Genomic DNA, 22,122 nt, shown 5'->3' with positions numbered 1-22,122 from the left:
TACAAAAACAGAATTACCTGGAAAAACTCAGCAGGTCTGGCAGCATCGGTGGAGAAGAAATCAGTTAACGTTTCGAGCCTTCATGGCCCTTCGGCAGAACTGAAGCATAGTTAGGAGAAGGGAGAAATATAAGCTGGTTTAAGGTGGGGGGGCGGGGGGAGAGAGAAGTTGAGGGTGTGGTGATTGTGGAGATAAGCAAGCAGTGATAGGAGCAGATAATCAAAAGATGTCACAGACAAAAGGATCAAAGAGGTGTTGAAAGTGGTGATATTTGTCTAAGAAAAGTGCTAATTAAGATTGGAAGACAGGACACTCAAAGTACAGCTCTAGTGGGGGTGGGGTGGTAAAGACTAACAAGGTATTAATTGTAGATTTAAAAATAATGGAAATAGGTGGGGAAAGAAGAATCTATATAAATTATTGAAAAAAAAGGTGGGGGGGGGGGAAAAGAAACGTGGTGGGGATGGGGGGAGGGGGAGTTTAAGATCTAAAGTTGTTGAATTCAATATTCAGCCCGGAAGGCTGTAAAGTGCCTAGTCGGAAGATGAGGTACTGTTCCTGCAGTTTTCGTTGGGCTTCACTGGAACAATGCAGCAAGCCAAGGACAGACATGTGGGCAAGAGAACAGGGTGGAGTGTTAAAATGGCAAGCGACAGGGAGGTTTGGGTCTTTCTTGCGGACAGACCGCAGGTGTTCTGCAAAACGGTCGCCCAGTTTGCGTTTGGTCTCTCCAATGTAGAGGAGACCGCATTGGGAGCAACGAATGCGGTAGACTAAGTTAGGGGAAATGCAAGTGAAATGCTGCTTCACTTGAAAGGAGTGTTTGGGCCCTTGGACGGTGAGGACAGAGGAAGTGAAGGGGCAGGTGTTGCATCTTCTGCGTGGGCATGGGGAGATGCCATAGGTGGGGGTTGAGGAGTAGGGGGTGATGGAGGAGTGGACCAGGGTGTCCCGGAGGGAACGATCCCTACGGAATGCCGTCAGGGGGGGTGAAGGGAAGATGTGTTTGGTGGTGGCATCATGCTGGAGTTGGCGGAAATGGCGGAGGATGATCCTTTGAATGCGGAGGCTGGTGGGGTGATAAGTGAGGACAAGGGGGACCCTATCATGTTTCTGGGAAGGAGGAGAAGGCATGAGGGAGGATGCGCGGGATATGGGCCGGACACGGTTGAGGGCCCTGTCAACGACCGTGGATGGAAAACCTCGGTTAAGGAAGAAGGAGGACATGTCAGAGGAGCTGTTTTTGAAGGTAGCGTCATCAGAACAGATGCGACGGAGGCGAAGGAACTGAGAGAATGGGATGGAGTCTTTACAGGAAGCGGGGTGTGAGGAGCTGTAGTCGAGGTAGCTGTGGGAGTCGGTAGGCTTGTAATGGATATTGGTGGACAGCCTATCATCAGAAATTGAGACAGAGAGGTCAAGGAAGGGAAGAGAAGTGTCAGAGATGGACCATGTGAAAATGATGGAGGGGTGGAGATTGGAAGCAAAATTAATAAATTTTTCCAGGTCCCGACAAGAGCATGAAGCAGCACCGAAGTAATCATCGATGTACCGGAGAAAGAGTTGTGGGAGGGGGCCGGAGTAGGACTGGAACAAGGAATGTTCCACATACCCCATAAAGAGACAGGCATAGCTGGGGCCCATGCAGGTACCCATAGCCACACCTTTTATTTGGAGGAAGTGAGAGGAGTTAAAGGAGAAATTGTTCAGTGTGAGAACAAGTTCAGCCAGACGGAGGAGAGTAGTGGTGGATGGGGATTGTTGGGGCCTCTGTTCAAGGAAGAAGCTAAAGGCCCTCAGACCATCCTGGTGGGGGATGGAGGTGTAGAGGGATTGGACATCCATGGTGAAGAGGAAGCGGTTGGGGCCAGGGAGCTGGAAATTGTTGATGTGACGTAAGGTGTCAGAGGAATTACGGATGTAGGTGGGAAGGGACTAGACAAGGGGAGAGAGAAGGGAGTCAAGATAACGAGAAATGAGTTCCGTGGGGCAGGAACAGGCTGACACGATCGGTCTGCCAGGACAGTTCTGTTTGTGGATTTTGGGTAGGAGGTAGAAGCGGGCCGTCCGAGGTTGGGCGACTATCAAGTTGGAAGCTGTGGGAGGAAGATCTCCAGAGGAGATGAGGTCAGTGACAGTCCTGGAAACAATGGCTTGATGTTCTGTGGTGGGGTCATGGTCCAGGGAGAGGTAGGAGGAAGTGTCTGCGAGTTGACGCTTAGCCTCCGCGAGGTAGAGGTCAATGCGCCAGACAACAGCAGTACCACCCTTGTCAGCGGGTTTGATGACAATGTTGGGGTTGGACCTGAGAGAACGGAGTGCAGTGAGTTCAGAGAGAGACAGATTAGAATGGGTGAGAGGAGCAGAGAAATTGAGACGGCTAATGTCACGCCGACAGTTCTCAATGAAAAGATCAAGAGAAGGTAAGAATCCAGAGGGAGGGGTCCAAGTGGAGGGAGAATATTGGAGGTGGGTAAAAGGATCCGTTGAACGTGGAGAGGACTCCTGCCCAAAGAAGTGAGCACGGAGACGAAGACGGCGGAAGAAGAGTTCAGCATCATGCCGAGCCCGAAATTCATTGAGATGAGGGCGTAAGGGTATGAAACTAAGTCCTTTGCTGAGCACTGAACGTTCAGCATCGGAGAGGGGAAGGTCAGGGGGTATAGTGAATACGCGGCTGGGGCTGGGATTGGAAGATGGGGTGAGGACGGAGGGACAAGCAGGGATGGAGGGTCCCAGATGGGTGTTGGTGTCGATGAGTTGTTGGAGCTTGCGTTCCTTAGCACTTGAGAGAAAGAGAAAAAGTTTCTTGTTGAGGCGACGGATGAGGCGAAGTGATGCTTTCAAGTGAAGCAGCATTTCACTTGCATTTCCCCTAACTTAGTCTACTGCATTCGTTGCTCCCAATGCGGTCTCCTCTACATTGGAGAGACCAAACGCAAACTGGGCGACCGTTTTGCAGAACACCTGCGGTCTGTCCGCAAGAAAGACCCAAACCTCCCTGTCGCTTGCCATTTTAACACTCCACCCTGTTCTCTTGCCCACATGTCTGTCCTTGGCTTGCTGCATTGTTCCAGTGAAGCCCAACGAAAACTGCAGGAACAGCACCTCATCTTCCGACTAGGCACTTTACAGCCTTCCGGGCTGAATATTGAATTCAACAACTTTAGATCTGAAACTCCCCCTCCCCCCATCCCCACCCCGTTTCTCCACCCACCCCCCCCTTTTTTTTCAATAATTTATGTAGATTCTTCTTTCCCCACCTATTTCCATTATTTTTAAATCTAAAACTAAAACCTTGTTAGTCTTTTCCACCCCACCCCCACTAGAGCTGTACTTTGAGTGTCCTGTCTTCCATTCTTAATTAGCACTTTTCTTAGACAAATATCACCACCTTCAACACCTCTTTGATCCTTTTGTCTGTGACATCTTTTGATTATCTGCTCCTATCACGGCTTGCTTATCTCCACAATCATCCCACCCTCTACTTCTCTCTTCCCCCCCCCACCCCCCCCACCTTAAACCAGTTTATATTTCTCCTTTCTCCTAACTATGCTTCAGTTCTGCCGAAGGGCCGTGAAGGCTCGAAACGTTAACTGATTTCTTCTCCACCGATGCTGCCAGACCTGCTGAGTTTTTCCAGGTAATTCTGTTTTTGTTTTGGATTTCCAGCATCCGCAGTAGCTTTTAGCTTTTTGTTTTTAACCTGAAACATTAACTCTGTTCCCCTCTGCAGTCTCCACTGCCTGACCTGTTGAGCATTTCCAGCATTTTCTGTTTCTATTTCAGATTTCCAGCATCCGCAGCATTCTGCTTTGCAATTATTGTCTAATTTACAGCCACTCCTCTTCAAGTAATGCCCACCTTGAAGAAGTTCTGTTTTTCTCGACTACGGGATTTCCATTTGCCTCGGCTCTTTTATCCGGTTCACCTTCATTGCTATTAATCCTTGCCCCACCCATCCCTTGCTCATTACTTTTCCCAGACCTGATGAAAGGTCATCGGCACGAAACGTTAACTCTATCTCCATAGATGCTGCCTGGCCTGCTGAGTATTCCCAGTGTTTTCTGTTTTTATATGCGAACCATAGGGTTGTTTTTTTGCCCATTTTCATTTCCCATGATGCGTACACCATCCTGACTTGGAAACATATTTCCGTTTTTTCATTGTCACCAGGTCAGAATCTTGGAACTCCTTCCCTAAAATCGCAAAATCCTGGAACTTTCCCCCTACACCACATGGATCACAACAGTTCAAGAAGGAAGCTCATCACCACCTTCTCAAGGGCATTTAGGGTGGGTAATAAATATTGGCCTTACCAGCAGCGCTCACATCCCATACAGGAACGAATAAAACAAAGTCCATTTGACCCCTCAAGCCTTTTTTGTCCATCAGTAAGATCATGGTTGATTGGCGACCTAACTCCAAGCCATTAATAACTTTGGTTAACAAAAATCTATTGATCCTAAATTAACCATTTACCTAGCATCAACGGACATTTGCAGAAGAAATCCAAATTTTGCATGCGGAAGTGTTTCCTAATCTCAGTCCTGTAAGGTCTGTCTCTAATTTTAGACTATGCCCCTTAGTACTGGACTTACCAACTAGCGTAAATAGTTTCTCTCTGTCTACCCTGCGTTCCCTTTAGTATCTTGAAAACATCAATCAAATCACCGCTTAAACTTCTAAATTCCAGGGAATGCAACATTAATTTGTGTAATCTCTCCTCATAATTTAACCCCTGAAGTCCAGGTATCATTCTGGTAAATCTACGCTGAACAATGTGTGATCTCTGCGAGAATGACAGTACCTATAAAGAGACCATTAAGCATGTTGGTTCAATCTTTGTCCTTGTCTTGTGCATTTTTAAATAAACAGAATATAATGGTTTTTCAGAAGACCTTCAATGAAGACTGGTCCTTAAATTTCATCCTCGCACGCATTGTACTGCCAAAATCACAATTCTATCACAACAGTTTAGGATCCTTCAGACATCCCAAAAGCACTTCACTGATAAATTACTGTTTTTAAACGGAATCAGTATTGTTACGTAGGAAACAAAGCACTTGTATATAGCAAGTTCCACAAAGAGCAAGTGAGATGAGCAACTATTACTGTTACATTCCCTGCCTTTTGTCATGCCAAGCCTCATTATTGTCCAGTCCTGATATAGGCCGCTTTATTATTGGAAGAGTTCTGATTGGAGCTGAACACATATGAACATATGTACATACCAACATATGAATTAGGAGGAGCAGGCCACTCTGCCCTTTGAGCCCCCTCTGCCATTCAATAAGATCATGGCTGATCTGATTGTAACCTCAACCCCACATTCCTGCCTCCCCCAGTGACCTTTCACCCCCTTGTTAATCTAGCTCTTCCTTAAAAATATTCAAAGACTCTGCTTCCACTTTAGAAGAAGAGTTCCAAAGACCATTGACCCTCTGGGAGAAAAAATTCTCCTCATATCTGTCGTAAATGAGTAACCCCTTATTTTTAAATAGTGACCCTTAGTTCTAGATTCTTCCACAAGAGGAAATATCCTCTCCACATCCACCCTGTCAAGACCCCTCAGGATCTTAAAGGTTTTAATCAAGTCGCCTCTTACTCTTCTAAACACACTAGGCAGGCTGACTTTATGATGGACACAAGGACATTGATAAAGCAACTGAAGATGGGTAGATTGAGAATATTTCTCCAAGGAACTCTAGCTGCAGTGATTAACTCTGACAAGCACCGCAATCTTTATTTGTGTCATGTGTGACTGTTTTTGCCTCCACTTTGACTCAGTTTTATTGCAACCTCCAATGGAGGTTGAGTTTCAAAACATGTAAATCTGCCTGTCAATGAGTCGCATAAGGAATTCGAAACATGGATACATCAGCCAGGGTGTGCTTTCGAGGGTGATGAAGGGCTAAAGATATTTTAAACATTTTATTTTTATTCAAGATGGCACAGCGCTGGGACTGCTCATTAATAATTGATTCACTTTCCTGTAATTACTTTTTTTTCTGTCTTCCAATAGACAATTAGCAATTATAAGTAAAGACGGGCAGCATTTTCCGGTCGGCGATCGGGGGTGGGGCGTCCCAACGTCACCCCACATCATTTAGATTTTCAGTTCGGCGGACACGCAGTCGAGTCTGACCTGTCAACAGCCTATTAAGGCCATTAAAAAAGCGATTAAAATGATTCATTCACCTTAAGGTTGGTGGGCAGGCAAAGAGCCCAGGCGGCCTTCCAAAACAGCATGAAACCTCATCCACGGGCAGGATAACGTTTCATGAGGAATTTAAAATGTTTGGAATATTTTTAAATAAAAGTAATGGACATCTCCCAGCTCATGTGACAGTGTCACATGAGGGGAACGTCAGGAAAATCTTTTCTTACCTTTAATAAATTTTTTAAACAGGGAGATCTGTGCACTCTTCCGCGCACAGACCTGCTCAGGGAATCCACCAGCCCCGGCACCCCCCCCGCCCCCCAACCCCCGCACTGGCAGCGCGCAACGCTTCTGGGCGGACATCATGCTGGGCGGGCCTTAATTGGCCCGCCCATGTAAAATGGCAGCGCGCGGGAACTCGCCCATTCACGCCCACTCCCGCACAATCCCCCCCACCCCGGATAGGGGGGGAATTGCTGCCCATAAATTCGTCATTTGGTAGTACAGAACTTAAGTATTGCTGAAAAATGAGAAATGTTGAAGCTTTTCATCCTGCACTCATCAGGATACTTCGCAAGAATATCAATATAAGGGGAAACAACAATTTATACTGTATGTGAAGAGAGTGCTGATTGGTTGACTCCTGTCAGCGTCCACTTGACTACCATTCAGCACTCTCTTCTCATACAGTACAAACTGTGTCCTGATGCCAAAAAACTTCAACATGTCTCTTTATTCAGCAGTACTAAAGATAAATTATAGGGCTTAATATTCCCTCTTCATTATCCACAGAATTTTACCTTTTAAGTTTTTCATTTTTCTTTTTCATTTCCTGATGTTCCCCTCATGTGACACTGTCACATGAGCTGGGACATGTCCATTACTTTTATTTAAAAATATTCCAAACATTTTAAATCCCTCATGAAACATTTACCTTTTCAGTTCCATTCACTGGCTTAAAATGCAGGCACATTGCCTTTAAACATCTACTTGTCAGGTAATTGCACATTGATTGCAAGTTAGGAAAAAGAAGGAAAAAGACAGGCTTTAACATTTATTACTTTTATTTTTTACAAAGTATTTATGTCCCAATATCATATGGTTGCAGTGATCTACTGTAGATCAGGAAGACATGCAGAAACAGGCAAGACAGTTGGCACACAAATGACAAGAGTCAAGTCATTGAGATCAAACCTTTAAGTCTATTCATGGTGATGGGCAGCAGGGAGGGTAGGGGAAACAGGATTATCTTTTGCTGGTACATACAGAAGGACATGACCATCACCTGAACTGCTGCCTCAGAGTGGACGTAGTCAAGCAAATGAGGATTATCCGAAATGTATCCAGCGCAAAAACGTCTCCTAGCTACTGCCTGATTCTTGGATGCTCTTACCCAGTCCAAGGGATGGAGAGAAGACAGCCAAGGCTCTCATTCCCGATTTCTGCTCAGTCCCTTTCCAATTCATGTGTCAACAGCAGTTGTTGGAAGAAGTACCAGGGATTGTCTGGTGTCGGAACAACTATAACCCAGATTGGCCTAGTGCCTTGGGTGCAAATTGGACATAAAATAAAGAATAAAACCCCCCAATGCCATCATATTACGAATTGGTGTGATATAGACTTGGCAACAGGTGAGCCACTTGTGTCTTAGTTACTCTGATGCCTCCCTGTGAATAAGCCCAAGATGCACAATGGAATCCACCAAACATTTCACAGAAATTGGACTTTGAGTCAAACAGGGCTTCTCAAAAGGAAACTTTTCGTCTCATTATCCTATCCAGGAGGTGTGGGAGGAGCAAGAGGTGTGGGGGAGCAGTGGGCATGGCCGGGGGGAGGGGGGGGTGGTGTTGGGGTGGGACAGGGAATGGAAAAGGGATGGATAATGAAGTTGCTACTTTGTAAAAAGATAAATGCAACTATTGGGACCAACATTAAAATATTGGATAATCACTAGATTTTCGGTGTTAGTGCAGAAAATATTTGTTATCCTCAAATGAATAAGGAAGGAACTGGGAAAACTTTAATGGAAGATGAGATAATTATGCATAATTGAAGCTTAGCTTTGAGTGAAAAAAAAAGAGTTCCTTCACCTCAGTTCCATTCACCGGCTTAAAATGCAGGCAAGCAACTCGCCTCCAGACCTTAGTAACTGGTGCTCCTGATCCAACCCCAGGGACTTGGTGCCATTTCCAACCATCAGGACTTGACCCTGTTTTTAACTTCAGAAATGCTTCCTCAGGTTGGAAGACATGAATGAAGAGGCTAGGTGTGCAATTCAGCGTATCACAGAAGCACCATGTTGGATCTTATTAATTTCCATGGATGTACTCAATTCCCATCCCCCACCACCGCCCCCACTTTCCTCTTTTTGATCAAGAGGAGAATCACTGACTGATTTTTCCAGTCTTTGTGCAGAAGTCCGATTTCAGTATCCCAGCTGGGTGAGACCAGCTATCCCTGCTCAGGCCACGACCAATCCAAAGACCCTCTGATTTTTTTTTTTTTAATGGCGCCTTGGGTGGTGGCTTCACCAGGAAGTCCATCAGGGAGCTGGTGGTAACTCTTCAATGTTGGCAAGTGTGAAATAGATTTTTAAATGGCGGGATTCCCAATTGGCAGGATTCACACTGATCACACTTTGACCTCACGTCTGGCCAGCAAGTACAGGCCCTGCCATCTTGCGCCCTCCCTCGTTATGTTTAACAGTGTCAAGCATCTGAAGGATTGATTCATTTTCATCATAGTCAAACCAAGCAGGATGTGTTAATCCTTGTGCACCAGAAGACCCCCATTTGGCACCTGGTACTTCTCCTCAACAGATTTCCTCTACTGAACAAATGTTTGACACAGTAACAGGAGGTTGCGATTTATGGGATTTAATTTCCCTTTTTTCTACCCCAGAGAGCTGTGGATGCTTAGTCGATGGGCATATTCAAGACTGAGCTTGACAGATTTTTGGGCACTAATCAGGAATCCAATGATAAGGAAATAGGGCAGGGCAGGAAAGTGGAGTTGAGGTAGAAAACCAGTCATGATCTTATAGAAGAGTGTAGCAGGCTTAATGTACCCAATGACCAACTCAGCTCCTATTTCTTTCTCCTCTTTCTAGAGTTGTTGTCTTTCTTCTCACTTTACAGTTCCATAGTTACCAGTCAGCCTCCAGTCCTTCACCCAACCACCCATTGTTCCTACGCAAGCTTGAATGGTGGCTTCTGAAAGGTTCTTCAATGGTGGAGAGATCATGGTTGAGCTTGATCCTCCCCTTGGGAGATACGCACCCGTCAACAGGGTCAATGAATCGTGATCGAGAGCCAGAACCTTGGATGTTCTCCTCTTTAGCCCAGTGACATGGACAGTAATTAGATTTTACAGCCCTGTCGTGGTGGGGGTGAGGCCTTAAAATGCAGCGAGCTATTCAAAAGCCATTGACTTCAGTAAAATCCCGCCACTGTAAAATTCCACCCATAGAATACTCATTTTCTTCACTCAGACGATCTTGGAAATCTGGAACTCCAACCTCCCACCCAAAAAAACGCTTTTGAGGTTTGACCGAAAATTTAAAAACTGAGGGTGATGGATTTTCATTAGGCCAGAGAATGAAGGGATATGGAACTGAGGTGGGTACATGAGAGCTAAGATATAGATCGGCCATGATCTCATTGAATGGCGGAGCAGGCTCTCTAAGGGCTGAATGGCCTCCTCATGTTCCTATGCTCCAAAAGTCAACCCAACTGAGTGTACATTGTGCTTTGAGATGAAGCATCCTGGTAAGTGCTAGTCAATCAGAAGATGGGGTCAGGGAGGGTGACGGAAGCAATGAATAATGGATCGCTTTGGATAAAGGGGAACGTTACCCATTGAAATAATACAACGCCTATCTCAGATCAGAGTCTATCAAGGTTAGGGAGCAGCTTTCATTGTCATCTTCGTCCCTCCATAATATGGCGTCACTGACCCACCCCAGACCAATGGTAGCTGTTTACAGCATTTGTCAGTACTCATGGTACTACTGATAATTAACCCTCAACGGGCCGGGGGCCATGTGGCCTATTTGAGCACACAGGCCCTGTGGCTTGGGGAGCCTCAGCCAAATATGGAGCCCCACCCAGGCCAAGATGGCAGGGGGAGGGGGTAGTTTTATTTTCGCGTCGTATATTGTGCTGGGATTTGCAGTATTATTGATGAGGTGTGTAAACATTCCACGGGGGAGGTCTTGTGGCACAGTGGGTAGCTTCCCTGTCTCTGAGTCAGAACCTCCAGGCATAAGTCCCAATCCTGGAAGTTGATGGCCAAGGGAAGGTGCATTCATAACGTGGTTGATTATCAACCTGTAAATCTTTCCGATATGTCTATGACAGGCAGTAAGAGCGGGAGAAACTCCTGGTCAGTCGTGTTTGATGCAGGAGTTGCACCGCTCAAATTATAGCCTCTGACAACAGGCTAGCAACCTGTTCCAGGAGAAACTAGCTACGGGAACAGAAATAAGCACATGCTATGTCTGCCTTATGTGCCACTAGACGTGGGAAGAGAATAGAAGAAGAAGAAACATTCCTCGGGCCTTTGTGCATTTTATTGCAGGTTTGCATCAATGGATATGGGAGCCATGGAGGGAAAGGTTGCGTGGGATGTGCAGTGGGTCCCTTTAATGTCCCTGGTGTCCTGTTCTGGTCAGAATTCCTAATCCCACTCTGGGCCAAGATGAGCTAACCTCAACACAAGCCAGGGAATGGACCTCGGACTGTCGCAGTGCCAAGGGGGCCTGTTTCATTCAGGGTCCTGGGTAGCAATGCAAGGGGAGCAGGACCGTTTCGGGGATCCTATTGAACTGTGTCCTTGGCAGCAGGGGCTTTATAAACAGGGGAAGTTTAAGCAGTGGGGGAGCTCCAGCCCCATTGGAAACAGGCTTCCTCCGAAAGGAGTGGGTGGCAAATCTAAGTACAAGGGTCTCGAGAGCTCAATTCAGCCTTCACAGCAACACATACGTTTAGGTGAGGGAATTTTGCTGGTTTTGACAGTGTGCTAGCCATGCAGCCTTTGCAAGACATCGCGAAACGTTCACAGTAAAAAAAAAATTAAGACACGAGTGAGTGTGTGAGAGGGAGAGAGAAAGGGAGAAAGAAAAAGAAAGAAAGAGAGAAAAAGGGAGAAAGAGAGAGAGAAAAGGAAAAGAGAGAAAGAGAAAAAAAGAGCGAGAAACAGAAAGAGAAAGAGAGAGAAGAGAGAAAGAAAGAGAACAAGAGAGAGAGTGAGAGAGAGAGAAAGTAAACCCAGAAGCTTCCAAAGTGGCCCCCGAGGGTGGGGGTGGGGGGAGAAATCAGACATCGAAACAACAGGTGCTCTACCAGTAGAACTTTTCCCATTGTGGTTTCAATCCCAGTCGAGGAAGTTGCAGACAATCAGAATTAGAGTCAGCCCTTAATTCAGAGCAAATCCAGACTCAAAGGTCCTTGGAAATACAGTGATGGAGGTGGTGTCAGGATGTCTTCCAGCTATATTATAGCCGTTTGTGCACGACAATTCCATTCCTCTGGCGCATTCTGCAAATGGAAATAAACACGGAGATAGATCAGCAGTAACTAGGTGCACTAATGAGAGAAGCAAGGGATTGACCAAGTGTGTAGGACATCTAGAGTTTCAGAATCAAGCTGGTAGATTTCTGTCAGTTGAGGTTTATTGAGAGACATGGAGCTGGGGTAAAGGTCACTCATGATCTCATTGAATGGCGGAGATCCAAGGGGCTGAGATATATCGAGAAAGAGGACAGCCTTGCTGCTTCTATTGGCTACTTTCTAAAACTTCTGTGATGAAAGCACAAGAGCAGCCCAATCAGAATGCCAGCGGCTCTGCACACCGGCAGTGCCAAGCAGGAGCGGTGGCCACTGCCGGTACTGCAGGTAGGTTAAGGTGGCGGCTTTCAACGATGAGCCTGGACATTGAGCTAAATCCAATATCTTGCTGGGGCCAGGCTGACAGGCGGGGAGCATGTTGGACAGGACAGGGTAGAGCGTGGACATGGGGAGGCAAACCTGTGGAGGATGCCCGGAAAGGAGGCAACCCCCACCCCATGTTAAACCTGCCAGGTTACACGTTGTCAACCATTAAATCAGAACAGTGGTGGCATTAGGCCCTAAATTGGGGGTTTATTATCCACAAGGACCTCAACTGGGCTACAGGCTGGCAACCCACCCAATGCCTCCCCCATCGCCTGTAAAATCGTGGCGGGGCCAGGTGGACCGATGCCACAGTGCCCTACAGGCAGGTGGCCTGTAAAATTCAGCCCTATGGCTCTACAATTGTATCTTGCAGTTTCCCTTCTGTTTCACTGCTCCACCCAGTAATTCATTGAATCTCATACCCATCTTTGCAGGAATTCTTCAGATAAAGATGATTGTATTTCTTGCACACCGCTGGACTGTGACTGTCCTCTATGTCATATTCTCGGACATCGTTCACCTCTGTAATCTGACCGGTCAGGACCTTCATCACCAGCAGGATGATATACTGGAACAGAAGGAGGAATCACAGGGCACAAGTCAAAGCTGGTTGACAGGGCTTCAGAGAAACAGTAGTTCACAGCCTCTTTGCTTCCTCTTCCCTTATTAACCCCTCCACCCATTGGAAACTAGAGCTGGACCATCAAATGAAAGGGCAACACTCTGATATTCTACAACTAATACTTTAACTTGCTTCCCATTTTTAAGGCCAAATGAGAGTCGAGACCAGCTGATGTCAGAGAGCTGCACTTGACTAGTGGTTATCCCACAGACCAGTGTCATGTCTCGCACAGCCATAGGCCTTTCTGGAGGGCTTCAGGTGTCCATGGGCTTCCAATCGGTTTGCTCAGGCTGCCAAACTTTTGATCAAGCAGAAGCTTAGTTCTGGTGTCTCCTTTACTTTGAGCTCAGTTAAAAGGAAGACACCTTCATCCGAGCTTAAGATATAAGTGATAGAAGCAGGAGGAGGCCACTGAGCCTTTCAAGCCTGAATCATTCAATAGGATCTTCTACCTCAGCTGAACTTGTTAAATTAATCTCAAGCCAGTTGGTGAAGTATGAAACTCGACACTAATACTTTTCTTGATAATAGGTTTATTTACAGAATGCTGCATTACATACGTTTGCTTCCTACCTATTAACCCAGTGTCCCAGCGGTCTCTCTTTACACTGTTTTGAATAGCATGCAAACAAATAAGCTAATTAACTAATAGACAGCCCCTTAAAGGGGCACTGTAACAAAACAAAATAAAACTTTAAAGGAAACATCAGATTAAATTGAAATGTCATTTTGGGTAAAAGTAATGTACTCCAGCCCCTGCAGCACTGGTCTCTCTTTATAGATGCTCAAGGTACTTAATTAAGCAATGCCTTTCACCTGTGTATCCTAACAACATAATTAATATACCATTAACAGAACCTTACCACATTGTCCCCATATCACTGGATTTCCTTGGTATCTACCTCTGATTTGAGTAGACTCAATGGCTTGGGGAGGTGGTGGCGAAGTGGTGTTATCACTGGACTGGTAATCCAGAGACCCAGGATAATGCTCTGGGGACCCGGGAAGGTGGCGGTGAGCTGCCTTCTTGATATAATGTGACTGGGACCAATAGTTGATCATGTGGAGGATTGTAGGTCTATGCCCCATCACTTTGTAATGCAGCATTAGTGAACGAGTCATTGGTTGGGAATGTGGCCCTCACCTAAAATGGACCGTAAATGTAAAGCTGAGGGACAATCCATGTTTAATTTCAGCCCCAAAATTCTATCTCCTTTTCTCCCCCTCCTCTCCATAGATGAGGAAAACAACATAAAAGCATTCAAGGCAAGGCTAGATAAGTTCATGAGGGAGAAAGGAATAGAAGAATACGCTGATAGGGTGAGATAAAGTAGAGAGGAGGCTCATGTGAAGTATAACCATCAGCATGCACTAGTTAGGCTGAATGGCCTTCTGTGCTGTAAACACCATGGATTCCTCTGTCGATGTTGACTTTCCTTGGGTTACAGACCCTTGGGCACCAGCAGTTCTTGCTATCTTTCCCAGATGATTGAGAGGATTAACTGTGGTAAACCCTGGCAAGTTTCAGCTCCTTCATTAAAAATGGAGGGGGATGCTAACAGAAAACTGAGGGAGGGCAAATATTCCGCAGCAGTTCCACAGTCACTGGTGGGAGTTTTATTGTGATGTTAGTGTGCGATGAAGAGGAGGGATCATAAGTTGAGTATGTGTCTGTTGGTCACACTGGCACTGTTCAATATGTTGACCACATGTGCCAAATTGGGAATCCAGGTGTGGTTCATTTCATTCCCATTTTAGGAAATGAAAACTGAGTAATGGACATAGTCATTGATCATGCAATCTCAATACACAGCTTACCCATGTGAACTTTAACCTTTTTGTGTGTGTTTATTGGTACAATAGTGAGACTAAAACCAGAGTGTGAGAGTGTCTTTTCATCATTGCTTTACCTCTTTGATTACTGAATGGCAATACATGTTTCAGTAAATGTACATCAGAAGCGTTGGAGGCTGTTCAGGGGAGGTTTATTAGATTGATACCTAGAATGAGCGGGTTGTCTTATGAGGATAGATTGGACAGGCTGGGCTTATTTCCACTGGGGTTTAGAAGAGTGAGGAGTAACTTGATTGAAGTATATAAAATCCTGAATGGTCTTGACAAGAAGAACTTGGAAAGAATGTTTCCTTTTGTCGGTGAGTTCAGAAGTAGAGGGCCACTGTTTTAAAATTAGGGGTCGCCCTAATAGGACAGAAATGAGGAGAAATTTTTTCTCTCAGAGGGTTGTGCAGCTTTGGAATTCTCTGCCTCAGAAGGCGGTGGAGGCGGGGTCATTGAATATTTTTAAGGCAGAGGTAGATAGATTCTTGTTAGGTAAGGGAATCAAAGGTTACTGGGGGTAGATGGGAATGTGGAACTCGAAACACAAACAGATCAGCCACGATCTTATTGAATAGCGGAGCAGGCTCGAGGGGCCAAATGGCCTACTTCTGCTCCTATTCCGTATGTTTGTATGTAAGCGTATTTACCTGTACTGTGCGAGTGTGCACAAGGCGTGTTCTATTAAATTGAGCGCAAGTAGTTAAAGCAGTGTTGCTGTATTGGCACCAGCGGTTAGGAAGCGATCTCCATCAGACAACACCGGGTAACGTGATAAAGGCAACAGAATAAAATACAGTTTCCTAGCTCACACCCAAAAGTTAATTAAGGACCTGTAAAGCTGGAGGAAGTGCCCAGCTTTGACTCCCAAGTTCGTGCTATGTTAGCTGACTCTGGGGGTGACAGTGAGAATGCTGCAGTTGGCCCCAGCACTGCTGATGGAGGCGACTCCCTCACAAAGGACAGAACAAGGCTCAGATCTGATGCACACCGTGACTGAATAGCCTGACAACCCCCGCGGTTAAGGCTCACGTGCAACTAACGGCTACTTAGACGAGGGACTGCTGACCATGAATGTGCTCATCTGGAAGACATGAACATAAGTCGGGGGTGGGAAGGAGAAGACGGTTCCAACAATAAATGACTGCCTATTTTAAACCACAGGGTCCCCACTGGCAACTCAATATTGAAACATTAAATGTTAAAACAATTTTGGTTGTATCTGTGGGAGGATTCTGGAGACCAGGGTAACCCATAATAAATATATTTGACAAGCCACCAAATTCAGACAGCTCGAACAGGAATACATACATTTAAGGGGAAGCTTGAGGAAGGAATCAAAAGGTTATTAAGATAGGGCCAGAGGAAGTAAAGCGGGAGGAGGCTCATGTGGAGCATAAACACCAGCATGGGCCAGCAGGGCTGAATGGCCTGTTTCTGTTCAGTAAATTCTATGGTATATCGAGGAGATTATTGCCACAATTATAAAAACCAATTCTTTCTCCATTCCCACCCCCCACCGACCACCATTCCCGTCCCCCTCACATGCACGTATACGAAACGTATCACCCATACCCACCCTGTCGTGAATTTGCACCTCACTTACACTGGGACAGGTTAGAGGAAGACAACGAAAGGAAGATAGGGAAGAGGCTCCAGACTGCAATTACTCACCAGAAACCAATAGATATTCATCAGAGTGAGGACAAGCAGCAGAATGTTGAAGAAAAAGTAAAAAGGAATATTGGGAACAGACTGGAGACTGGAGTAACAGGTGGCATACAGCACTTTGAGGGGGAACCAGTAAAGTCGGAACCAGAACCTACGAGAAAAAAAAGAGGGAGAGTGTTGCAGAGAAGAAAATTCACGGAACTCATTATAACCATGAGGCTCCCTCGGTATCGCAAGGCAGGATTCTCAGCTTCCAGAATGGCAAACACCAGAGAATATGCATAACTGGCTTGTGTCATAGAGTTTGGAAAAGCTCGTCCGTCACAGTCTTAGCAACGTCACAAAGTGCTTCACGGCCAAGGCTGTACTTTGGACCAGTGGCTGCACTACTCGGTGTAGGAAACGCAGCAGCCAATTTGAGCACAGCAAGATCCCACAGCGATAAGGTAACGGCTAGATAATTGGTTTTAATTACGCTTTTGTTGAGGGATATGTATGGGCCAGGACACAAAGGAGCATCTCCCTAACATAAAAGCAAAATACTGTGGATGCTGTATTTTTTTCTCTCCACAGATGCTGTTAGACCTGCTGAGTTTTACCAACGTTTTCTGTTTTTGTTGGAGCATCTCCCTGTTCTTCCTCCAATAGTGACTGTGGAGTCTTTAACACCCACCAGAGAGGGCAGACGGGGCCTCGGTTTAACATTTCATCCAACTGACAGAATACCAACTGTGAGGCATTCAGGGATGTGAAAGGCGCTATATCAATGCAAATCCTTTCTTCCTTACATAGCAATACCTATCATTTCAAATATTTCTCTCTCCCACTGACATTTGAAATGCCCATTAATGTGCGATTCCCAAGCACTTTTATTTACATATTGAGCCTTAATGTAGTAATGGCCCATGCTACTAAACGGAAAAGAAACAGAGGCCAAACAAGATGAGGAGATGACTTGACAGTCCAGCTGAAGAGAGATTTGTAGGAGGCTTTTAGAAGGCGTTGATTGGTGACAAAGCAACAGGTTTCAGGAGTGGAACTGAGGAGACAGGAAACTCTGCTCTCAACAGCGAGGCAAGAGGGAAACCGTGGGAACTAGACAGGTGGCCAGAGTTGAAAGGCCAATGAATGTTTGGTCAGTAAAGGCTGGAAGAGGTTGTGGGAGGCCAGGTGCCGATTAGTTCACTGCTCAAGGTCCACTCTCCATTTTTCAGTGAGATATTTCTGTTCAGTGAGGAGGGCTGTTAGATAGTGCGGTTGGTAGTAGAACTTAAAGAATGGGCCCACCCATCAGATGGAGAAACACCAAACTGGGACAACTTACATTAGCATATCAGCAACAACAATAAACCATTATTCCTGTTCCATTATTCAATTAGATCACGTTTGATCTGTACCTGAACTCTATTAACCTGCCCTTGCTCCATATCCCTTGATAGCCTTAGCCTAATGACAATCTGTCGAGCTCAACATTGAACATTTCAATTTTTATGAGATAAAAGCCACCTCATTTCATTCCTCAATGACCCAATTTGAAGATTATGCCCTGTTGTCCTGGATTCTGTCCCACCGCTCCCAACAGCGGGAACATTTTCTCTCTATCTACTCTATCAAATTTTCCGTCAGTTTAAACGCCTCGTTTAGATCACCCTTCAGCCATCTAAACTCAAGGAAATACAAACCAAGTTATGCAACCTGACCTCATAATTTAACCCCTTAAGCTCAAGTCTCATTCTTGCAAATCTGTGATGTACCCACTCCAAGGCCAATATATCCACCCTGAGGAAGGATCCCAAAGCTGAACACTGTACTCTAAATAGAGCCTAACCAAGGTATGACTGAGGCATCATTTCGTCCCCTTTCTATTCTAGGCCCCTTGAAATAAAAACCAACATTCCACTGCTCTTTCTGATTATTTCTTGTGCCTGCACACTAGCTTTCAGGGCTCCTCCACAACGCTCACTAACTTGCATTTGTGTAACCACTCAAACAGGTGTAAACATCCCAAGGCACTTTGTAAAGGGGAAAATAACATAGAGCAGGAGTGGGTCCAAACCACTGTTGAAGAGACAGGGCAACTCCTTCTGGACAACAGTCAATCACAATAGGGCTGCCAATCTGCTGGGAAGCATCACTAAGGGATCAAGCGAGTGCAGACTCTTACCAGCTTATAGCAAAGGTGCAACATCCAATATTGGAAACGACATCGTTTAGGCTGTGGCGAATACCAGCTCTGTTTTTGAAGTAAACATTGAGTTTGGTGAATTCCAGCAGAATGTCATTTACATCATGTAGGAAGAGAACCAAGATTCCAACATTGTGATACCTGCAAGGGAGGGGAAGAAAATTGTTTTAACTGCTGTGGTACTTTGCCAGAGTGGTCGTTAGCAACAGTAGAATGTTTTGGGCTACAAGAGGCATCAGTCCCGATCCTTTTCCTACAAGTCGTTGAGGAGTTATGGACTGCAGCAGTTTAAGAAAGTGGTGCACCACCACCTTCACAAACGCAATAAGCACTGGCCTTTCCAGCAACCCTCACATCCCAGAAACAGGTAAAATGATGAGTAGAAACCCTGCCTAATCCCCTTCCACTGCCTAGCCTGGGGTGCTGAGGTTAGCACATTCCTAACTGCTATCCTGCGACCATTCTATTCTGTAAGGTTTGGTTCCAAACAGAGCTACTTATTAACAGACCCGTGGAGGTGCCTGATCCCCAGTTCTGTTGATATTGAACAAATATAAACAGTGAAGTTATGCCAATAGGTGCTTGATTTAGTAAAAGGTTAAAGAAAAGAAAGAAACCACAGATTGAAAAGGGAATCTGAAAAGATTGTAAATGTAACACTTCAAAATCCACGGTGCATTTCGACCTCCCTTCCATATCCTGAGGATGTGAACGGTGCTATATAAATGCAAGTTTTTTTTACTCTACTGGTTTGAATCTCTTGATGACACTAGGCTCCATCTCCCATTAGAGGTGAGATACATGGAAGAAATTGTACATGGCCTGTGAAAAGAACAGGTTTGATGGGTAAATGGGCCATTCCTCATCCTCATCCAGTTTGAATTCAGTTAGGATTGATCTGTTCTCTGTTGCTCATTACCATACTCAAGTGAAAAGTGAAGTTGAGGTCAAAGATCAGCCATTATTTAATTAAATGATGGAGCAAGTTCAAGGGCAGTATGGAGGTGTCAGCTGTGGCTCAGTTCATAGCACCCTCGCCTTTGAATCAGAGGGTTGTGGGTTCATGTCCCACTCCTGGAAACCAAGAACTGTGATTGTACTCGAAAGAGTTGCAATCTGTGACTGTTGATAACTCGAAAGAGTTTTAAGGGCAGTATGGTCTACTCCTGCTCCTAGTCCCCAAGTCCTTGGTCTTTTTCTTTACCCAATTCACCACTGGATGGTGGGGGGGGGCTAAGTCTTTTGCGAAGATGGATTTTTTTAAAAAAGTATTTTTGGGAATATGGTGGTATTCTGTAAAGAAGGGAGTGAGAGAGAGATGAGAGAAAGGGGGGTGGGGGGTGAGAGAGAGAGAGAGGGGGGGGTGAGGGAGAGAGAGGGGGGTGAGAGAGGGAGAGGGGGTGTGTGAGAGGGAGAGGGGTGGGAGAGAGAGAGAGAGAGAGAGGGGGTGAGAGAGAGAGAGAGAAGGGTGGGAGAGAGAGAGAGCGAGAGGGGGTGAGAGAGAGAGAGGGGATGAGAGAGAGAGAGAGGGTGAGAGAGAGAGAGGTGGGGTGAGAGAGAGGGGGATGAGAGAAAGAGAGGGGGGGTGAGAGAGAGAGGGGGTGAGAGAGAGAGAGGGGGGTGAGAGAGAGAGGGGGGTGTGTGAGAGAGAGGGGTGAGAGAGAGAGAGGGGTGAGAGAGAGAGAGAGAGAGGGGTGAGAGAGAGAGAGAGGGGGTGAGAGAGAGGGGGGGTGAGAGAGAGCGAGAGAGGTGAGAGAGGGGAGGTGAGAGAGAGAGGGGGGTGAGAGAGAGAGTGGGGTGAGAGACAGAGAGAGAGGGAGGTGAGAGAGAGAGGCGGTGAGAGAGAGAGAGAGAGAGAGAGGCGGTGAGAGTTTAATTAAACAAGGGGAAGGTTAGTCAATACAGCTTGTCTGTGGGAGTAGAGAGAAATGAAAGGTAAAGGAACTAAATGCATGCATTTGTAATGAGAGGCTATGGTGAAGTTGAATGTATGAATAGGTTGGGTTTGAAATTTGCATTATATGATATGCAGGAACTTGACTTTTCAGCTGTTAAATTTCAAAGGGAGTTTAGAAGTGAGAAGAGATTTTTACAACTTACAAAGGTTTCATAAGTAAACGAGGGAAGGTTATTATATATTATTTTACCCAAAAGCGGAGACAACATGAAAGACTCCTATATTTTAGAAAAATTGAGTTCAAAGAGGTGCCAACAATGGAGTCTAAGATCAAAGAGGAAAATGATATTTAAGGAAAAATGTTTATTTGAGTTGTGTTGGCTACGTGGGGGAGATGTCCAGAGACCAGCTCTGTGCTAAGAAAGTTGTGAATTTGAAGCAGCCATCCAGTTTCAACCCAGAAAAGTCGTTGTTCTCTGAAAACAGTCTGTTTCTGAAGTTTGATCGGTTTTTCCACAGCAGAGTGGAAGAGAGTGAGAAGTCATGTGGTACATCTTTTACTAAAAGGACAGCCATTTTTGCCTTGGGTAATATTACTGGATTTTTATGGTTAAAATCTATAAGCGAGCTGTTGCCAAGTAGTTTACATGTGTGTTCTGACCAGGTAGGGTTTTTTTGGGGAATGTTTTGTAAGACTGTTTAGCTGTGTAATGTTAATCTTATGTGATTTAAGTGTTTTTATTCTTGTCAATAAATCTTTTAATTTTACAATTCTGAAAGCGTAACTGGGATTATTAGTTTCCCCCTCATTTTCAAAATACAAAAGCAAGTTTTGATCAGTAAGACAAGTTTCCCTCTGGGATTTGGCTTGCTCAACGAATAACATCGGCTCAGTTGTAACATTTTCTTCTCATTCCTGATGAGGAGAGTAACAATATTAAAATATCTTGTGTTTGCAAATAAAGGGAAAGTTTTTGGGAGTTGCGGAACAACAGTCACTTTAAAAGATAAAAATATTAAATATTTGGAAGACTGAAGGCATTCTTTTTGGTCCCAGTTCTAAACTCCATTCCCTACCTGCTGATTCCATCCTTCTTCCTGGCAACAGTTCGAGTTTAAGTCAGTTTGTTCGTAACCTTGGTGTCAATTTGACCCTGATTTCATTTCGTGTCATGTGCCTATTCTCACCTTTGTAACATCGCCTGATTTCACCTCATCTTCCACTGAAACTCTCGTCCGTTCTTTGTTACCTTTAGACTTGACTATTCCAACAAAACGCCTGGCTGATCTCCCATATTCGACCCTCTGTAAACTTGAGCTCATCCAAAATTCTACTGCCCGAGTCTTATCTCGCAGCAAGTCCCGGCCTCCGGTCACCGCTGTGCTCGCTGACCCTACATTGGCTCCCAGTCAAGCAAGATCTTGATTTTAAAATTCTCATCCTTGCTTTAAAATCCCTCCATGACCTCACCCCTCCCTATCTCCGTAATCTCCACCAACCCCACAACCCACCGAGATCTCTGCGCTCCTCTAATTCTGGCCTCTTCTGCATCTCCAATTTTAATTGCTTTACCACTGGTGACTGGGGCTTCAGTTGCCTGGGCCACAGGCTCTGGAATTCCCTCCCTACACCTCTCTGCTTCTCTATCTCACTTTTCTCCTTTAAAGCACTTCTTAAAACTCACCTCTTTGACCAAATTTTGGTCAATCTGATCTAATATCTCCTTACGTGGCTCAGTGTCATACTTTGTTTTTTAATGCGACTGTAATCGCGGCTTATAAATCAACCCCATTTTCACAGCCTCAAAAATCATG

At 45.4% G+C, this 22,122-nt stretch overlaps 1 protein-coding gene across 1 annotated transcript in view; it reads right to left on the bottom strand.

Annotated features, from left to right (window-relative positions):
* Positions 1–7,216: 7,216 nt before the first annotated feature.
* The window catches only part of cers1 (ceramide synthase 1), a 50,813-nt gene continuing 35,907 nt past the window's right edge, over positions 7,217–22,122 (bottom strand). The window contains exons 5-8 of the mRNA XM_078556058.1: positions 18,390–18,551; positions 16,229–16,376; positions 12,519–12,664; positions 7,217–11,700 (exon numbers count right to left, since the gene is read on the bottom strand). Coding sequence (XP_078412184.1) covers positions 11,658–11,700; positions 12,519–12,664; positions 16,229–16,376; positions 18,390–18,551 — 499 coding nt within the window. The 3' untranslated portion in view covers positions 7,217–11,657. The remainder of the gene's footprint in view (positions 11,701–12,518; positions 12,665–16,228; positions 16,377–18,389; positions 18,552–22,122) is intronic.

Source organism: Cetorhinus maximus, chromosome 13, assembly GCF_964194155.1.
Source record: "Cetorhinus maximus chromosome 13, sCetMax3.hap1.1, whole genome shotgun sequence".
In the NCBI taxonomy this organism is placed as follows: Eukaryota; Metazoa; Chordata; class Chondrichthyes; order Lamniformes; family Cetorhinidae; genus Cetorhinus; species Cetorhinus maximus.
Note: the sequence above shows the minus strand (reverse complement) of the source record. Positions and strands in the feature narration are given on the sequence as shown.